Consider the following 21,076-nt stretch of genomic DNA (forward strand, 5'->3'; position numbering starts at 1 on the left):
TTCCTCTCAGGATTTTGTATAAATCTCTATAAGATTAGCCCTCATCTGCCTGCGCTCCAAGGAATAGAGTCCTAAACTGCTTAACGTGTTTGAATACTGTGTTCAGTTCTGGTCGCACTGCTGTATGAAAATATGCCATTAAGCTAGGAAGAGTAGGAATATTTACAGTGATGTTGCCAGGATTAGAGGGCCTGAAAGATAGAGTGAGGATAGATAGGCTAGGAGTTTAATGCGAGAGGCCGGGAATGCAAGAGGCCGAGGGGTGATATTATAGAGGGCGGCACAGTGGTGCAGCGGTAGAGTTGCTGCCTTACAGCGAATGCAGCTCTGGAGACCCGGGTTCGATCCCGACTACGGGTGCTGTCTGTGCGGAGTTTGTACGTTCTCCCCGTGACCTGCGTGGGTTTTCTCCGAGATCTTCTTTTTCCTCCCACACTCCAAAGACGTACAGGTTTGTCGGTTAATTGGCTTGGTGTAAATGTGAAAAAGTGGGTGTAGGCTGGTGCTAATGCGTGGGGGTTGCTGGTCGGTGTGGACCCGGTGGGCCGAGGGGCCTGTTTCCGCGCTGTATCTCTAAACTAACTAAACTAAGAGAGTGAATACACAGCCTTTTTCCTAGGGTAGGAGAATCAAGAACTAGAGCGTAGGTTTAAGGTGCAACTAGCTTAGATGACTCATCACATTTGGCATGGACAAGTGGTCAGAAGCTGTACGACTTTCTGACTTTATAACTTCTCCTGACCCTTTCTAACTTCCAATCAGTCACTTTTTCAAAAATTTGCACAAAATATGCTCTTTTAGGTAGACAGACCAGGACTAATCTCGAAGGGGGGGGATCTTGACCCGAAACGTCACCTAATCCCTGTCTCCACAGATGCTGCCTGTCCTGCCAGTTTTTTGTGTCTATTCTCATTTGGGAAATGTCGCTCCAAATTCCCATTTGTGAAGTATGTATTATGAAGCATGAACGTTGATTTTGTACATTGGTGCTTGATCTGCTTCTCACTGCAGTGCATGTTAACACCAACACGACAGCAGTTATCTCTATTTCTATTCCTGTTTTCATCCGTCCCTTGGATTCAGGAGCAGATCCTCACACTCTAGTTGCACTCACCTTAAATTGCTGTAGTTTTGATATCACATCCTCCAACACCTGGTTATCATTCTGAAGCTGAGCTATTAGGGTTTTCCATCGTACTTGAATTCCTTCCAATTCCATGTCATAGGTCTTTTTAGATGTTACCGTCTCTTCTTCCTTCCTTTCCAACCCTGAAAGCAGTCTGTCAATTTCTGGTTGATGGGTTTTCAATTCCTTTTGCAAAGCCTGGATAAAATAGGAAGAACATGAGAGAGAGCAAACAAGAGAGTATGCAATATTGACAAAGAATGGCTAAATTCACCACCGGGTGGCGCCAGCAATGGCTGCCTCGCCAACAGGTTGTCTATCCCTTCCTTCTTTGTTGTTTTGATAGTATGTGTTAAATGTATGTTTTTAGTGTTCGTTAGCTTGTTTTATGTGGGGGGTTAGGGGAAACTTTTCTTAATCTCTTACCTGCACTGCGGCCCAACATCGTGGAGTTGGCGGCCTTTGCTAGAGACCAACTTCGGGAGCTCCAACTGCAGGCTTACCATCGAGGAGCTCGTCATCCCTTTGGCAGGGATCGACCTCCAACCGTTGGAGAGTCTGCGGACCTTAACATCGTGGAGCTCGCGATTCCTGGTTGGAGACTTCGGGAGCTCCAAGCCACAGGAGCTTCGACCGCCCCGACGTGAGAGCTTCGTTCGCCCCGACGTGGAAGCTTTGAGCGCCGGATGCGTGAGCTTCGACCGCCTCGACGTGAGAGCTTCGATCGCCCCGACGTGGAAGCTTTGAGCGCCGGTTGCGGGAGCTTCGATAGCCCCGGGAGAATAAAGAGGAAGAAGATTGGACTTTACTGCCTTCCATCGCAGTGAGGAATGTGGGAAATGCGCTGTGGTGGATGTTTATGTTAACTTTTACGTAGTTGTGTGTCTTGTTGGGGGGGGGTTTTTTAGTATGGGTTTATGGTAATTCGCATATCACTGTACATTAATTGGTACGTGACAATAAAAGATCTTTGAAACCATTGAAATAGATTAAAGGGTAGGACAGTGGCACAGCATAGAGTTGCTGCCTTACCGTGCCAAGGACCTAGGTTCAATTCTGACTGCGGGTGCTGTCTGAACAGAGTTTGTGCCTTCTCCCCTTGACCTACAATAATTTTCTCTGACATCTTTGGTTTCCTCCCACACTCCAAAGATGTACAGGTTTGTAGGCTAATTGGCTTGGTAATTGTAAATTGTCCCTAGTGTGTGTGTGTGTGGGATAGTGTTGATGTGCGGAGATCGCTGGTCAACGTGGACTTGGGTGGGCCAAAGGGCTTGTTTCCGTGCTGTCTCTCTAAACTAAACAACTGAGAATTGCTCCACAGCCTAATGCATCTCTCGGCTTACATACTTAACCTGTATTTAATTCTCATTCTCCTAACGATGCCTAATAACAATCCCTGATTAAGTATTATCCAATTTGGCAAATGTTACACAGCATGGGGTATGTTAACATTTGGGAATTGCACTTTATATACAGGCCGCAATGGTTTGCCAGTTTCAGTCGGTCGCTGCCTGCTCCTTACCTCTGTGTGCTTTAATGCATTCTGAGCTGCTTCCAGATTAGCAATTGCACTCCAGTCTCGTTTAACTTGGGCTTCGGATCGATCCAGTACCGTTTTTAAGGTCTTTAGAGCATCAATGTTTTGAGGACAGTCCAATCCTTTAAATAAGATAAAATTACAAAAGCCATGCAGTTTAACACGACCCCAACAACAAATAATTCACATAATTGATGCACATTACTACAAATGGTACCATGGCACCAATGCACATATCAATTTCTGTATTGGCATCCACATTTTGTAGTATTTATGGTGTGCAATGAAGATGATCAAAATAAACTGTGTCATGTTAATTTGCTACAACTCCTTAAACCTAAACACATATGCAAATCTCAATAAATAGCGTTGGTAAAGCTGAACCTGAAAGAGCCAGCATAATATGACCTGGCCCAATTCATCACTGGGTTCTAATGCTACTTTCCATTTGCATAGTCCAGCATTATACTGGAGATACCCCATTTAATCTGTGCCGTCTGTACAAGATATCCTAAATATTGGTCAATATATTTATTCAGAGGAAATGAACTGCATAAAAAGTACTCTGCAGTCAAGTATTTCTCAAATCCAATCACTGTTTAAATGTAAGAAATAAGATATTTGGTCAGATACATGGACGGGAAGGGTTAAGAGGGATGTGGGCCAAACGTGGAACAATGAGACTTGGTCAGCATGGATGTGTTGGGCTGAAGCACCTGTTTCCATGCTGTATGATTGTATAAATGAAAACCAAATGTACCTACATAAAATTTACCAATGTGTTAATTGCCACGTAGATGTTTGTGCCAAAGATAGACTCAAAGTGCTGGAGCAACTTGGCCATGCTGACCAAGATGTCCCATCTAAGCTCGTCTCCTCTTGTCTGTATTCAGCCCATATCCCTCTCGACCTTTGCTGTCCGTGTACTTGTTCAAATGTCTTTAAAATATCTTGTACCTGAAATGGCTGTTCAGGTCCCCGCCTCACCTACTTCATCTGGCAGCGTGTTCCATATACTTGTGTGAAAACACCACCCTGTGTGAAAACATTGCCCCTCGGGTTCCTATTAAATCTTTCCCATCTCACTTCAAACCTATGCCCTGCAGTTCTTGATTCCCATATCCTGGGAAAAGACTATCCTCATGATTTTATAATGCTGGCTCAAAGTTTACAACCACCTGCGCGGAGAGCTTCAGTTTAACACCAGAGGAAGAAACGGCATCATTCAGAGTGCAGCATTCACTCAGCGGTCTGGATGACCCGTGGTCTCCCCATGTAATCAGCCTGGATAAGACGTATCCTAATAATAAATGATAATAATGACTAGTTCCTCTAAGCACTAGTGACCAATAAAGTGGAGAAATCCTGAAAACATAGCAATGAAACCTGCATTTTTCAATACGAGGTTGTAATGGACTTGCAAAACTGCCAATATAGACAGAATGTGTAGGAAGGAACTGCAGATACTGGTTTAAACCAGAGATAGACACAAAATGCTGGAGTAACTCAGCGGGACAGGCAGCATCTCTGGAGAAACGGAATGGGTGACATTTCGGGTCGAGGCACCGAAGAAGGGTCTCAACCTGAAACGTCACCCATTCCTTCTCTCCAGAGATGCTGCCTGTCCCGCTGGAGTTTCTCCAGCATTTTGTGTCTAAAAGAATATCGACATTGGGAATGACTTGAATTAAGACCAAAATGACTAGATTTGTTAACTTGTGGTAAAGGCATGGACGTGGAACTGTGGCTGAACAGCCTATCGCCCTGCAATATAAACTTTTCAAAAACAGAACATTTAAGCTCAACAAAACGCATCCAAGTTAATCATGCTTCAGGATAATCAACCTGAAACATTGTCTGTCCACATCAGTCAGAGATGTAGCCTGACCCTCTGAGTTATTGCAACACTTTGTGTCTTCATATTAATCGCCTAGTCACCTGCTGGCTTTTGTCGCTTGCTGAGTAGTTTCTGGAGAATTGATCTGTATCGATTGTTTATGTTATTAAGGTCCTCCTGGAGGAAGTTTGGAGCTTCAGGTTCACTGTTGAGCACTTCCCCATGAGCCAGTACTTTCTCCAAATATGGAGTCACATCAAGCAGCCGGTTGATTTCATCCTGCACAAATGAGAATAAATACTATGAACCAAGACTGCCACGAGCTATCCCTTGGTAATAATCGATTCTATTTTGACATGACTCCGTAAGTCTATTTCGCCCATCAGTGAGAAAGGGCAGAAACAACATTTGATATGGTAACCATACCTCTGCGGCATTGTAATGAATCGTATCAATAGCACATAAGACAGATAGGAACAATTACTACAAGTGGAGAGAGAGAGAGTGGGTATGCATAAGTCATATGAGTGAGCATTCATAACTCGAGGACAGTCATCATAAATAGTTTCACTTAAACCAAGCCAAATGTTGCATTTCATCAAAACTAAGGCATTATTGATGTTTAGATGAAATGCAGTGAGCAAACGCGATAATTCCCAATATTTTCTATCTTTATATCCGCACGGCCAACAACTTCCGCTGTTATTTTCCCTTCAGCTCTCTCTTCTCTTTACCTTCATTTTCCTTAATCTTTAGAACTCTAAAGCAGGATAACTGTGTCTCACGGTCATCCCGACTTGCACAGTTATTTATAGCGCAAAAACTAACCGTTTTCTCGGTTTTTAACAGGTTTGAAAGTACGCGTTTCTAGCATCAATAACATGTACTGGAAGTGACGTTTGTACCCCAGTTGGATTTTGCGGCTCCGTGCGTGAAGACCTATGACCCAGTGACCTTTCGTGAAATCACCCTATAGGTTGAGACTTATTCCAGAAAGTCAGAAAATATTAGTCCTGTCCTGAAGCAGGGTCGTGAAGGGAAGTGTTAACCATCCCTTTTGCCACCACAGATGCTGCTTGACCTGTTGAGTTCCTCCAGTAGTTTGTTTTTAGCTCAAGATTCCAACATTTGTCGCCTGTCATGGCGTAGGCTTGGCGATCGCTTCGCCGAACAACTCTGCTCAGTTCGCAATAACCAACCTGATCTCCCGGTGGCTCAGCACTTCAACTCCCCCTCCCATTCCGAAGTCGACCTTTCAGTCCTGGGCCTCCTCCATGGCCAGAGTGAGGACCATCGTAAATTGGAGGAGCAGCACCTCATATTTTGCTTGGGTCGTTTACACCCCAGTGGTATGAATATTGACGTCTTTAATTTCAGGTAGTCCCTACTTTCTCCTCCCGTTCTCAGCTCTCCCTCAGCCCTCTGGCTCCACCTCTTCCTTTCTTTTTCCCGCCCCCCCCCCCCCCCCCCACGCCCCACCCTCACATCAGTCTGAAGAAGGGTTTCGACCCGAAACGTTGCCTATTTCCTTCGCTCCATAGATGCTGCCTCACCCGCTGAGTTTCTCCAGCATTTCTGCCTACGTTTAACATAGAAACATAGAACATAGGTGCAGGAGGAGGCCATTCGGCCCTTTGAACCAGCACAGCCATTCATCGTGATCATGGCTGATCGTCCCCTATCAATAACCCTTAAACCCAATAAATCTGCCTTCTCCCCATATCCCTTGACTCCACTAGTCCCTAGAGTTCTATCTAACTCTCTCATAAATCCATCCAGTGACTTGGCCTCCACCGCCCTCTGTGGCAGGGAATTCCATAAATTCACAACTCTCTGGGTGAAAAAGTTTTTTCTCACCTCAGTCTTAAATGACCTCTCCTTTATTCAAAGACTGTGGCCCCTGGTTCTGGACTCGCCCAACATTGGGAACATTTTTCCTGCATCGAGCTTGTCCAGTCCTTTTATAATTTTATATGTTTCTATAAGATCCGTCTCATCCTAAACTCCAGTGAATACAAGCCTAGTCTTTTCAATCTTTCCTCATATGACAGTCCCGCCATCCCAGGGATCAATTTTGTGAACCTACGCTGCACTCCCTCAATCACAAGGATGTCCTTCCTCAAATTAGGAGACCAAAACTGTACACAATATTCCAGATGTTGTCTCACCAGAGCCCTATACAACTGCAAAAGAACCTCTTTACTCCTATACTGCATGTTTCCATGCAGTATGACTATAGTAGACCGAGTGATCTCCTCAATACGACTAAATAAATTCTTTAGGGACTTGCTACGATTAATGCAGAGTTGATGTTTCATCTGTGTGTGGTAACTTAAGCCAGTGCTCACCGTCGTTAAAATAAGGGATTGGCCATTTAGAACTGAGTTGAGAAGAATGTTTTTCATCCAGAGGGCAGCAAAGCTTTGGATGTGGAACTACAGAAGTTAAGCTGCTGATCATCTAAAATACATATATCGATTTTTTTTGACAAAGGGAATCAAGATTAGCGCAGGAAAATAGCACGAACGTAAATGAGAAATCATGATCTTATTTAAAGAAGATTTGACTCCATTTATACCTCACGCTGTCTGGCTAGGATAATCAAGGACAAGTTGCACCTTGGCCACTCCCTCTTCTCTCCTCTCCCATCGGGCAAAATGTATAGAAGTGTGAAAATGCACACCTCCAGATTCAGGGACAGTTTCTTCCCAGCTGTTATCAGGAGCAAAGAGGTTCTTCTGCAGTTGTACAGAGCATAGTGAGACCACACCTGGAGTATTGTGTGCAGTTTTGGTCCCCTAATTTGAGGAAGGACATTCTTGCTATTGAGGGAGTGCAGCTTAGGTTTACAAGATTAATTCCCAGGATGGCGGAACTGTCATATACTGAGAGAATGGAGCAGCTGGGCTTGTACACTCTGGAGTTTAGATGGATGAGAGGGGATCTCATTGAAACATATAAGATTGTTAAAGGGCTTGGACACGCTAGAGGCAGGAAACATGTTCCCGATGTTGGGGGTGTCCAGAACCAGGGGCCACAGTTTAAGAATAAGGAGTAAGCCATTTAGAACGGAGACGAGGAAACACTTTTTCCTCACAGAGAGTGGTGAGTCTGTGGAATTCTCTGCCTCAGGCGGTGGAGGCAGGTTCTCTGGATGCTTTCAAGAGAGAGCTAGATTGGGCTCTTAAAAATAGCGGAGTCAGGGGATTTAGGGAGAAGGCAGGAACGGGGTACTGATTGGGGCTGATCAGCCATGATCACATTGAATGGCAGTGCTGGCTCGAAGGGCCAAATGGCCTACTCCTGCACCTATCGTCTATTGAACCATCCTGCTGCAACCAGAGAGGGGTCCTGCAGTAATATTGGACTTTGCTGGCTTTACCTTGCACTGCCATTATTCCCTTATCATGTATCATATACATTGTGAATGGCTAGATTGTAATCATGTATTGTCTTTCTGCTGACTGGTTAGCACGCAACGGAAGCTTTTCACTGTACCTCGAAACACGTGACAATAAACTAAACTGAAACGGGAACTAAAAAGGGTAATTTCCCCTCAAAACCTGCTTCCTGGAGCACTAATAAGCTTTAAATGCTTATGCTCTTCCTCCTTCTCACAAGTTAAGCTACATCACCACATTGCAAAGTGCACAAAGCCATTCACCTGGCAGGATTCGTTCATTTTATCACTAGCCACACTCTTCAGCCAGTCTTCTTCGCGTTTTATCATCTTTTCAAGCTCTTGTAACTCTTCATAAATATGATTTATGTTCTCTTGATATTGGATCTTACATCTCAGCCTCTCCGTTTGCTGGTTATTGGTGTTCCACTCCAGTGACAGCTTGTCCAGGACATGGATTACTTCCTCTGTTGACAGCCCTTCTGCAAGCAGGTTACATTGCAAAAACATCATCTTGTCAGCAAGGTGAACAATAAACTCTCAATGTTTAAATTACTTTAATTGAGAAGTCCTGGAGAGCAGCAATAACTTATTTGTCAATCGAACTAGGTACTAAAAATTACATGATCCCAGAAAGGAAAAATTATTCTCATCTCTTCCTGTCTGTGAAATTACATTGGCAGCCACATACCAATAATATGTTTAAGAAGGAACTGCAGATGCTGGAAAATCAAAGGGAGACAAAAATGCTGGAGAAACTCAGCGGGTGAGACAGCATCTACGGGTCTGAAGATGGGTTTCGGCCCGAAACGTTGCCTATTTCCTTCGCTCCATAGATACTGCCTCACCCACTGAGTTCCTCCAGCATTTCTGTCTACCTACCAATAATATGTCCTTCTTATGAACTGCTTTGAGTTGATCCAAGATTAACTAATCATTAAAAATAAAACCAATCAAATATACACATTTTAAGTTATGCAAAGCCAGCATTGATGATTCCATAACCCTCTGGATTATTTTACTGCACAGTGCAGTTTAGAGGGATATAGGCCAAACGTGGGCAGGTAGGACTAGTGTAGATGGGCATCTTGGTTGACATAGGCCCTGCAAGTTGGGCCAAAGGGCCAGTTTCCATGCTGTATGACTCTAGGCTCTGTCTTCAACAAAACCACAGTGCTCCTGCCAGCACTGCAGGCTTGGCCTCACGAATAAACCAATCACAATCACACTTTATTAGCCAAGTATGTTTTGCAACTTGCGAGGAATTTCGTTTGCCAAGTCAGTCAAACAAATGAAAAGCCACGGAACACACAAAACACATTTTAACATAAACATCCACCACAGTGACTCCTCCACATTCCTCACTGTGATGGATGGAAGGCAAAAAAAAAGTTCACGTAACCCGGCAACAAGTTAATGACAATTCAAATTGGTTTTACCTTTCTCCATTGCGTCAAGCAAGGCCTGTCCTTTTTGTCTTATTTCCTTCAATTGCCTCTCGTTTACAGCCTTTTCTTTTTCCAATGTCTATAAATAAAGAAAATGTCTTCAACAAGAAATCTCCCTCCTTTTGCTCGATGCCAATGATTTACCTCAGCAATATAGCAAGTGTTGCTTATGCATAATATTCAAATCATTTTAATTACTACAAACTTACAATGCACAATTAATACTGTAACCTTGTCTACATTAAATATTTAACAGTGGGCAGTGATCTTAAAAAAATAATTAAGAATTGTGAAAAATATTTAATGCATAAGTGGTCACTTGTTCATTCTACCACTGCTGGTTTCTCAAGTTTAGCAATCAGTTCAACTCTCAGAAATCCATAACAAGGATGCTCGCTGAAGTGTGATTGTCAAGGAGAAAACATTTATACTATCAATATAATAGTTAGATGGCAGAAAGCTCGTCAATCATAGAGTGACAGTGTGGAAACAGGCCATTCGGCCTAACTTGACCACACCTGCCAACATGTCCCAGTTCCACTGGAGATAAGACACAAGAAGCTGGAGTAACTCAGTGGAACAGGCAGCATCTCTGGAAGGAAGGAATGGGTGACGTTTTGGTTCAAGACCCTTCTTCAGATGCTGCCAGGCCCGCTGTGTTATTCCAGCTTTCTGGGAATATCTTTGGTTTAAACCAGCATCCACTGTTCCTTCGTACTCATTTTGCCAGCTACACTAGTCCCGCTTGCCTGTATTTGGTCCATATCCCTCCAAACCTGTCCTATCCATGTACCTCTCTAACTGTTTCTTAAATGTTGGGATAGTCCCTGCATCAACCACCTCCTCTGGCAGCACCCTCTGTGTGAAAAGGTTAACCCTCAGATTCCTATTAAATCGTCTCGCCTTCACTTTAAACCTATGCCCTCTGGTCCTTGATTTACCTACTCTGGGCAAGAGGCTCTGTGCGTCTACCCGATCTATTCCTCTCATGATTTTATACACCTTTATAAGATCACCACTTATCCTCCCACGCTCCAAGGAATAGAGTATCTGCCTACGCAACCTCTCCTTGTAGCTCACACTCTCCAGTCCTGGCAACATACACGTAAATCTACCCTCTACCCTTCCCAGATATTCAAGAAGGATCAGCCATGATCTGCAAAACAATACGATAAGGCAGATATTTGAGGAGCCATGTGGCCTTCCACTGCAATTTTTCTTGTGTTCATTGGTATTTAAACAAAACCGGAAAATGAGTGCTGCTTCTAACATTGCTGCTTCTCACAAACATTTTTTGATCATCAACTCCACCGGAAATTTAGGGTATAAATTCCACATTTTTTTATAATCCTGATGATTCCCCTATTTTCTTTTGCAGAAGAATCCATTTCTATTGTTGCAACCTCACCTTTGTTCTGTCCTTCATGTCAGAAATATCCTTCGTCCTGGTGAAATGATTGAACATCATGGCTTGAATCTCATACTTGGATTTGCTGATACAGCTCAGAAGCTCACTGGCATCTGCAATGAACCTGATGATGTGATGAAGTAATGCATTAGTGGCGACATTGCAACAAGACGCGAGACAGAAGAAACCATTGAAACCAAACAATGGTTTTAGCCATATTAAATTATAGAACATAGAATACAGAACAATATAACTAGGGTTGCCAACTGTCCCGTGTTAGCCGGGACATCCCGTATTTTGGGCTAAATTGGGACCGCTCTTGTCCCGTATTTGACTGCTACTACTCGGGTCGAGGGGACTGTCAGGTTTGGAGCACCACCTCCGGCCCCGCCACACCAATCCAGACGTAGTGCAGCCCATGGAGTGCAGCAGCAGCGCCTCGCCCTTGGCCCCGCGGTCGGCAGCCCAGCCTGCTGTCCGTCCTTTGGACCTTCGCTTACCGACACCACCACCCCTCCTTCTCATGGCCGATCATCGGTTCATGAGTTGGATGGGGTGCTGAACGTTGTGTGTGACACCGCGCGGCCCGGGCCGAAACTCCCCGCCGGCTGGGCTTTGTGTGCAGTCCAGCACCCGGGCCAACTCATCATTCACCCAGCCACGGCCGAGTTGGTCAACGAATTGCCGTTGGGTATTTGTCCCTTATTTTGATCGTTTGTCCCTTATTTGGGAGTGAGAAAGTTGGCAACCCCAAGTATAACACAGGAACTGGCCAAACAGCCCAGTGTCCATTCTAAACACGATTTACTTAATCTAAGCTCCTCTGCCTGCATGTCATTCATATCCCTCCATTCCATATGTCCAGCTAAAATCATCTTTAAGACTACAACCGTAACTATCTCTACCACCACCCCTGGCTAACTGTCCCGGGCACCCACCACACACTACCAAAAATTTGTCCCAGTTGCCTCTCTCACCCTCTTTGCCATCTAGTCTTTAACATTTCAACCCTGGAAAATGTTCCGTCTATCCTATCTATGCCTCTCACAACTTTCTCTACTTCTATCACATCGCCCCTCAGCATCCACACTCCGGAGAATACCATCCAACTTTGTCCTCTCTCCTCATAGTTAATAATCCTTCTAATCAAAGCAGCATTATGGAAACCTCTTCTGCACCCCCCCCGACAGCCTCCACAACCTTTCTGTAATGGGGTGATTTGGATTTTGATGGCTGTGAGGGGCAACAGAATTGAGCCAGGTTGATGAATGAGGAATAGATCACTCGTGAGTGGTTGAAAAGACTCAGTCATTGACTGCTCTTCCTGTGATCTCAGTAATGCGGTGGGCTGAAGGGCCTGTTTCCATGTTGTATCTCGAAAGTAAACTAAATTAATAGGAACCTTTGGGGCTAGTTTTCCACACAGAGGGTTAAAGAATGGAATACCGAATAGGGCCTCTTCTTAGGCCAGAGGTCATCTGCTCTTTTTCTATGGCACATTTTTCAGCTCTGATGTGACATAAAGATGAAGAGTTATGGCCGGTTGTGCTGCGTTCGAGACAGAATTCAAGGCTGAGAGATAATAGACTCTGTAGTTAGCTTTGGCTATGTAAAATTATAGTAAGATTGAGATAAGGGATATGATGTGTGTGAAGGGGAGTAGTTGCTCGGAGAGGAAAATAATCAGATTGATTGATATGTGACCTTCCTTCTGTTTATAGAAAGTCGACGAAGCAGATGTAATTCTGATGTAATGGTCTGAAGTTGTGAATCTACCTTTGTTCTGTAATATTTGTAAAAGGCCTTGCAGATGAGATTGGAAATCCATCTTCCAGGTAGCAGGAAAAGGGGATGCAAATTAGAATGAAGATGTATCCTGACACAAAACACATATCATCAATTGTTGACTCTTGGCATTCACTCTATCTCCCCCCCCCTCATGATTTTATACACATTTCTAAGATCACACCTCAGCCTCCTGTGTTCCAAGGAATAAATTCCTTGCCCAACCTTTTTCTATAGGTCAGGCCCTCGAGTCCTAGTAACATCCTTGTAAATGTTCTCTGTACTCTTTCCAGTATAATAGCATCCTTCCTTTAGCAAGGCGACCAAAACCGAGTACAATACTCCAAATGCAACCTCACACAATGTCCTGCAAAACTGTAACATTACGTCCTAACATCTATATTTAATACCCGCAACTTATGAAGGCCACTGTATCTAAAGCCTTCTTTGCTACCCTATCTGTCCATGTGCCACCTTCAGGAAATTATGTATCTCTACTCCTAGATCCCTCCGCTCTACAACATTCGACAGGACCCTGCCTTGCACCTTGAACTTATCTGCATTAAACTCCCTTAGCCATTCCTTGGCCCACTTGCCAAACTGATCATGATCCTGCTGTAGATTTTGATAACCACCTTCATTGTCTATGATGCTACTACTTTAGTCATCCACAAACTTACTTATCACCCAAATTGTTGATATAGATGAGACCAGTGGGCTCAGCACCAATTCCTAAGATCCCATTAGTCACAGGCATCCAGTCAATAATGATCTCTGCAGCGATCATTCCCAAGACTTCCACCACCACACACTGCTTCCTTCCATGAAGCCAATTTTGAATCAAGTTAGCTGGCTCTCAGTAGATCCCATGCGATCTAACCTTCCAGAGTAGCCAACCTGTCAAAGGCCTTGCTGAGGTCCATATAGACAATGTCCTCACACCCTCAAAAAACTCAATTAAAATTATGAGACATCATCTCCCGCTTTGAAAACCATGCTGACTATCCCCAATCAGGCCCTATCTATCCAAATGCAGGAATATCTTATCCTCTCCAGTAACTTACCCACCATAGATATTAGCCTCAGAGACCTATAGTTCCCAGGCATTTCCTTGCAGCCCTTCTTACATAACCGTACCTACCCTCCAGTCATCCGGTACCTCAACCGCTTCCAATGATGATTCGTATCTCAGCTAGGGGTCCTGCAATACTCATACTTCATCTTGTCACGAGACACAGTGACTATTCTGGATCTCAACGCATCTTTAGGGGTGTAGGGGCAAAGCAGGAGATCGAGACAAAGTCACAGGAGAACTGACAACATTGGTCGTCATAATGAAACCCAGAATACTGGAACCATGTGATGGATTTTCCCACTGTAGCAGCTGAGGGAGGGAATGTTGTGCTATTTTGTGTTATACCCGTGCCCTATATCTGGCTTTACTCAGATAGAAGGTAGACACAAAATGCTGGAGTAACTCAGCGGGTGAGGCAGCATCTCTAGTGAGAAGGAATTGGCGACGTTTCGGGTCGAGACCCATCCCTGTCGGGGATCTCGAGAGATGCTGCCACCCGCTGAGTTACTCCAGCATTTTGTGTCTACCTTTGATTTTACCAGCATCTGCAGCTCTTTTACACATTTACTCAGATAGACACAGTTATAAAACAGCTCTTAGATCAGTGGCGAGTCTATCGAACAATTGGGTTTATTGAAGGCACACAGTGCACAACGGGAAACACTCGGAGAAAACCCAGAGTTTTTCTTCTCATCTGTATAATGAATGGACAACTGCTTACTTTGATGATGCACTCTAGTCCAGGCAAAAAATTTAAGATGTGGAACTTATTCTACTCATTATTTACTCTGCTAATTAGAGCCTTAAAGAACATCGTCCTTTGAAGTAACCAATTTCCACCAGTCATCTCTCTCAGAATCATGCAGAGAAGCCAATGTAAAATAAGAAAGCGGTCCTTACTTATTTCTGGATTCCACATCCACTCGCAGATGTCTTTTCCTGGACGGAGGCGGAGGAGCTGAACGCTTCTTCTCAACTGTGCGCTCTGTGACGATCATTCCCAAGGCCTGGGTTGTTCCAGACTCTGACAACTATGTCCGATCAGCACATGAGGTTGGAAATAAAACAATGGATATTTAGCATGGAATATTTTCTGAGCCAATGTTCGCACCCATTTAAGATTTTCAGATTGGAACGAATGAGTAAATACATTTCTTTCTTGCTTCCCACTCGTATTTGCTCCCCGTACTTTAAGCCCTATCTTGTGGTTCTTGAAGTATCTGACAATAGGAACGACTTCCCTCATTTACCTATCTAACCCCAAATTCCTAAGTAAATCCTTTCAGGAATGTTATACCTCCCTATACCAATCAGAATTTCTTACGGATTCCAATATAATGCATGATTTTTAAAAGAAACTGAACTTGCCAAATTTATTACAAAATGAGTCTCTGTTGTTAAACTCATCGCGAAGGAAGAAATACAGAAAGCAATCCTCTCAATGAATTCTGGGTAAAGCTCCTGGTTTAGATGGGTTTACAGAAAAAGTTTTAAAGTTGTTTTCAAGTTTACTGTCTCCCTGGCTTTCTTTTAAAAAAAAATATTTATATTTTTTTTCCAAAAAACAAAACAAAAATAGAACAGAAAAAAGAGCAAAAAGAATAATGATAAACATAACAATGATATTGATACATAGGGATCAGGATTACATTAATAACAGGTATAACCTAATATGAGACAAGTGTCAAAATACATAATGAATATAGACCTCCCAGTTTCTATGTAAATATAGTTAAATCTTTAAAAAAAACTAAGATAAAAAGAAAAAAAGAAAAAGAAAAAAGCAAAAAACAAAACCCCCATAAACTAAAGGATTTTTTTTTTTTTTTAATAATAATAAAATAAAAATAAAAATAAAATAAATAAAAAACCTGGCTATGCCAGGTTTTTAAAGAAGCCTTTTTAATGAATAGATTACCACAATCCTTTTATGAAGCATCTATTTCTTTAATTCTTAAAAAAGATAAAGACCCTACTGAAGTGACATCATAGAGACCTATACAATGTTAAATGTAGATTCCAAAATATTTGCTATGAGATTGGAAAATATTTTACCGCAAATTATTTCTGAAGATCAGACAGGTTTTATGTCTGATCTTCAAACTTAAAGCACACTGGGGGTTCAGTATTGATGTGGATAGAGAACTGGCAGGCAGACAGGAAGCAAAGAGTAGGAGTAAACGGGTCCTTTTCAGAATGGCAGGCAGTGACTAGTGGGGTACCACAAGGCTCGGTGCTGGGATCCCAGCTATTTACAATATATATTAATGATTTGGACGAGGGAATTGAATGCAAAATCTCCAAGTTTGCGGGTGACACGAAGCTGGGGGGCTGTGTTAGCTGTGAGAAGGATGCTAGGAGACCGCAAGGTGACTTGGAAAGGCTGGGTGAGTGGGCAAATACATGGCAGATGCAGTATAATGTGGATAAATGTGAGGTTATTCACTTTGGTGGCAAAAACAGGAAAGTAGACTATTATCTGAATGGTGGCCAATTAGGAAAAGGGGAGATGCAACGAGACCTGGGTGTCATGGTACACCAGTCATTGAAAGCAGGCATGCAGGTGCAGCAGGCAGTGAAGAAAACAAATGGTATGTTAGCATTCATAGCAAAAGGATTTGAGCAGGGAAAAGTATAGGAACAGGGAGGTTCTACTGCAGTTGTACAGGTTCTTGGTGAGACCACACCAGGAGTATTGTGTACAGTTTTGATCTCCTAATCTGAGGAAAGACATTCTTGCCATAGAGGGAGTACAGAGAAGGTTCACCAGATTGATTCCTGGGATGTCAGGACTTTCATATGAAGAAAGACTGGATAGACTCGGCTTGTACTCGCTAGAATTTAGAAGATTGAGGGGGGATCTTATAGAAACTTACAAAATTCTTAAGGGGTTGGACAGGCTAGATTCAGGAAGATTGTTCCCGATGTTGGTTAAGTCCAGAATAAGGGGTAACAGTTTAAGGATAAGGGGGAAGTCTTTTAGGGCCGAGATGAGAAAAACATTTTTCACACAGAGAGTGGTGAATCTGTGGAACTCTCTGCCACAGAAGGTAGTTAAGGCCAGTTCATTGGCTATATTTAAGAGGGAGTTAGATGTGGCCCTTGTGGCTAAGGGGATCAGGGGGTATGGAGAGAAGGCAGGTACGGGATACAGAGTTGGATGATCAGCCATGATCATATTGAATGGCAGTGCAGGCTCCAAGGGCCGAATGGCCTACTCCTGCACCTATTTTCTATGTTTCTATGTTTATTGAAAATCGTTACTCATACTTTAACGTTAGGAGATTAATGAATATCGTATATCAAATAAATCTCCAGAATGTGTCATTTCACTTGATGCCGAGAAGGTGTTTGATAGAGTAGCTGGGGAATACTTATTCAATACACTTGAAAAAATTAAGATTGGTCCAAAATGTATTTCTTGGATCAAGCTGATATATCATATACCTCGGGCTTCTGTACTTACCAATAATCAGAGATCCTTTTTTCAGGCTCTTTCGAGGTACTAGACAGGGCTGTCCTTTACTATTTGATATTGCTTTGGAACCTTTGGCCACTGCTATTAGGGAATCCCCTAATATTTTTGGTATTGTCCGCGAGAATAAGACACATAAGCTATCCCTTTATGCAGATGATCTGTTATTATTCATTTCTAATCCTGATAAATCTATTCCAGCAATAGTAGCACTACTTAATCAATTTAATAGTTTTTCTGGTTATAAACTAAATCTTAGTAAGAGTGAGCTTTTTCCATTAAACAACCTAGTTTCGAATTATGGACAGTTACCATTTAGATTGACTACCGAATGCTTTACTTATTTAGGTATTAAGATTACCAAGAAACACAAAAATTTATTTAAAGCTAATTTTACGCCTTTAATTGACCAGATCAAACAACAGTTTACTAAATGGTCACCAATGTCCTTATCTTTAATCGGCTGAATCAATGCTATTAAAATGTTTATCTTACTTAAATGTTTGTATTTATTTCAGACGATACCAATTTTTATTGCTAAATCTTTCTTTAAATTTATTGATTCCAAAATGTCTTCATATATATGGCAGAATAAAAATTCCAGACTAAGTAAAAAATACTTTCAGGAATCAAAAAAAGACGGTGGTTTAGCACTGCCGAACTTTAGATTCTACTATTGCGCAGTTAATGTTCGTTATTTAACGTTTTGGACAAAAGATTTAGAAGCTACCCAATGCCCAGGATGGATAAATCTTGAACGTGATTCTATGCAAGGGATATCATTGGCTTCTATTCTAGTGGCCTCGTTACCTTTTACAATTACGAGATTGAATAAATATACGACTAACCCAATAATAAGACATACGTTCTGAATAAGGTTTCAATTTCGTAATTTTTTTTGGATTGAATGATCTTATCGAGTCCTATCATATCAAATTTTTTCTTCCAACCTTCTAGTACTGATCAAGCCTTTTTGTTATGGAAGAGGAAGGGATTAGCAGCTTTTCGTGATTTGTTTTTGGATGGTTGTTTTATATCTTTTGAACAAGTCTCCAATAAATATAATTTACCTAACTCACATTTTTTTAGATATTTACAAAATTAGACATTTATTGAAGGCTACTTTGCCCTTTTTTCCGTTACCACATCTAACCAAAATTTACATTTGAATCCTTAGCAGAAAGGCTTAATAACAACTATTTATGAGTTGATTTTGAAATTACAAATAGATACATTTGATAAAATTAAGAATGACTGGGAAAGAGAACTCCAAATGTCTCTATCTATAGAGAAATGGGAGAGGATTCTTCAATTAGTTAATACTTCCTCAATGTGTGCAAGACACACTTTGATACAATTCAAGGTGGTTCACAGAGCTCATGTGTCAAAAGATGTTAGCTCGTTTTTATGGTCATATAAATCCTACCTGTGACAGATGTAAGTCTGAAGTGGCCTCACGGACCCATATGTTTTGGTCCTGCCCACTTTTGGAAAAATATTGGAAAGAAGTCTTTGATACTATTTCTGTAGTTTTATGTACTGATTTACAACCTCATCCTATTACTGCAATTTTTGGGCTCCCAATGTTAGATTCTACTCATTTGTCCTGTTCCGCCCATCGGCTGATTGCTTTACCTCATTAATTGCCAGAAGATCTATTTCATTTAAATGGAAAGACTCTAACACTCCATTGGTACTCTAAAACGATATCATGTTTAAATTTAGAAAGAAAAAAAATCAGGAGTGACATTGTTGAACCCTTGGTTAAATTTGATAGGACTTGGGGAAGAGTTATTCAACATTTTCACACGACATTAATTGTCGCCTCTCCAAACGTTATAAAAATTATTTTACCTTTATACGGTGGAATGGATTTTATGACAAACAGGGACTTAAACTGTGAAATTCTTTGCAACCCAGATTCTGTTTTGCTTTTTTTCTTCTCTAGTTTAGGGGGTTTTGTTTTTTCCTTTTTCTCTTTTTTTTTTTATATACAACTTTTCTTTTAAACATTTAACTATATTTACATGTGTTTAAGAAGAAACTGCAGATGCTGGAAAATCGAAGGTGGACAAAAATGCTGGAGAAACTCAGCGGGTGCAGCAGCATCTATGGAGCGAAGGTTTTGGGCCAAAACTTCTGAAGAAGGGTTTCGGCCCGAAACGTTGCCAATTTCCTTCACTCCATAGATGCTGCTGCACCCGCTGAGTTTCTCCAGCGTTTTTGTGTACCTAACTATATTTACATGTGGTCTATATTCAATGTGTATTTTGACACCGGACTCATATTTAGGTTATACCTGTTATTAATGTAACCCTGATCCTTATGTATCAATATAATTGTTATATTTATCATTATTCTTTTTTTTGTTATTTTGTTTTTGTTTTTGGGGAAAAAAGCTAATAAAAAGATTTTAAAAGAAAAGAAAGATTAACAATACATAATTCTATGCACTATTAAATGTAAACTATTGACCCCAACCAGAAAGCAATTTCAATTACAATTGCTTTAGTCAGAGTGTGGTGAATCTGTGGAATTCATTGCCAGAGACGGTTGTGGTGGCCAAGTCTGGGTATTTTTAAGGTGGCGATTGATAAAAAAATCTTGATTAGTAAGGGCGTCAAGGGTTATGGGGAGAAGGCAGGAGAATGGGGTTGAGAGGGAAAGATAGATCAGTCATGATTGAATGGCGGAGCAGGCTTGATGGGCTGAATGTCCTAATTCTGCTCCTTTGACTTATGAATTTATAATTAACAGTTTAACCAAAGCACAGACAATGAAGGAGCAAAGTATTTTTAGCGATTTGTGCTGCTCCGTTAAGGTGAACATCAAGTCACATGGAAAATGACAAAAACCTTATGTACCAAACAATGCCAGAATATGTGGCAATGTCACATCGATCTGAATAGAACACTCAATTGGAGCATTCATATGACGGACAGTTTGCCTTTGGTGAAAGAACTAGGTGATATGTAAGAAATTACCAATGAGTGGATATATTCCATCGTAAGCCACAAGACTTTTATCTGGCTCAAAGATCAAACAGTTCAAGATTTTGTTGAAAATCTTTAGTTGAAAGAATGGCATTTTACTTTCAATTCACAATTCAAAGTTTGAAAATAATTTTGTTTCATTTTCAAGATCAATGCTGTGGTGACTCTTGTTAAAGCTATCCAATAAAGACATATTACAGGTGTAGGAAGGAACTGCAGATGCTGGTTTACACTGAAAAAGTGCAAAATGCTGGAGTAACTCAGCGGGACAGGAGAGAAGGAACGGGGTGACGTTTCGGGTCGAGACCCTTCCTGAGACAGAGCCTGTGTTACTCCAGCATTTTGGGTCTATCTAATAAATGTTCCAGTTAATAGTGCAGAGAAAGTGCTCAATTCCCTGCTGTGTTTCTTGCATGTGCTTTTTGGCACATGAAACTGATGAGCAACTTACGTTTAATTCCTTACCTGTTTGGAGCAACCTTGTAGTTGTTGCGCTAAACTTTCCCACCTTTGTCTTAATTCTTTCAGATTGCCTTCAATTTTCTTTGATGAATTCCTGTTACTGAGTAATTCTATTAAATCTTGGCCATCGTTAACCAACTGGTCCAATGTTGAACGCTTCTTTTCCAAATCTTCCTTCAGAATTTAACAGAAGACACATTGTAGGTATGTTACAAAACGTACCTGAATCGTGGCTGAGCATCTGCCCCTCCCCTTGTGTGTGATTTTGGAGCTGTTTGGAGGGGGCGGGTTTAAAACCCGATTTTTACTAGGCTGTTCCAATCGCAGATGTTCAGCCTAGTAAATCATTAACGGAGAATCGCTGCAAGAACCGGTCCCAAAAGCTATTATTAGTTTTATAGGCCTCGAAGAGTAGATATAATAAATTTAAAAGCTCTCGTTCATTCCGCAAGCTCTGGCAGCCCCAGGGTTTTATAAAGCAAACAATTAAAGGTATGTACCTTATTTTTACATTAAATGGGGCATGT

At 41.7% G+C, this 21,076-nt stretch overlaps 1 protein-coding gene across 1 annotated transcript in view; it reads right to left on the bottom strand.

The window, feature by feature from the left end:
* Positions 1-21,076, bottom strand: part of utrn (utrophin) — a 382,291-nt gene that overhangs the window by 252,437 nt on the left and 108,778 nt on the right. The window contains 8 exon segments of the mRNA XM_055639965.1: positions 1,115-1,324; positions 2,652-2,788; positions 4,605-4,782; positions 8,168-8,385; positions 9,343-9,430; positions 10,760-10,883; positions 14,520-14,650; positions 20,553-20,723. Coding sequence (XP_055495940.1) covers positions 1,115-1,324; positions 2,652-2,788; positions 4,605-4,782; positions 8,168-8,385; positions 9,343-9,430; positions 10,760-10,883; positions 14,520-14,650; positions 20,553-20,723 — 1,257 coding nt within the window.

This window comes from Leucoraja erinacea, chromosome 8 (assembly GCF_028641065.1).
Source record: "Leucoraja erinacea ecotype New England chromosome 8, Leri_hhj_1, whole genome shotgun sequence".
NCBI classification, from domain to species: Eukaryota; Metazoa; Chordata; class Chondrichthyes; order Rajiformes; family Rajidae; genus Leucoraja; species Leucoraja erinaceus.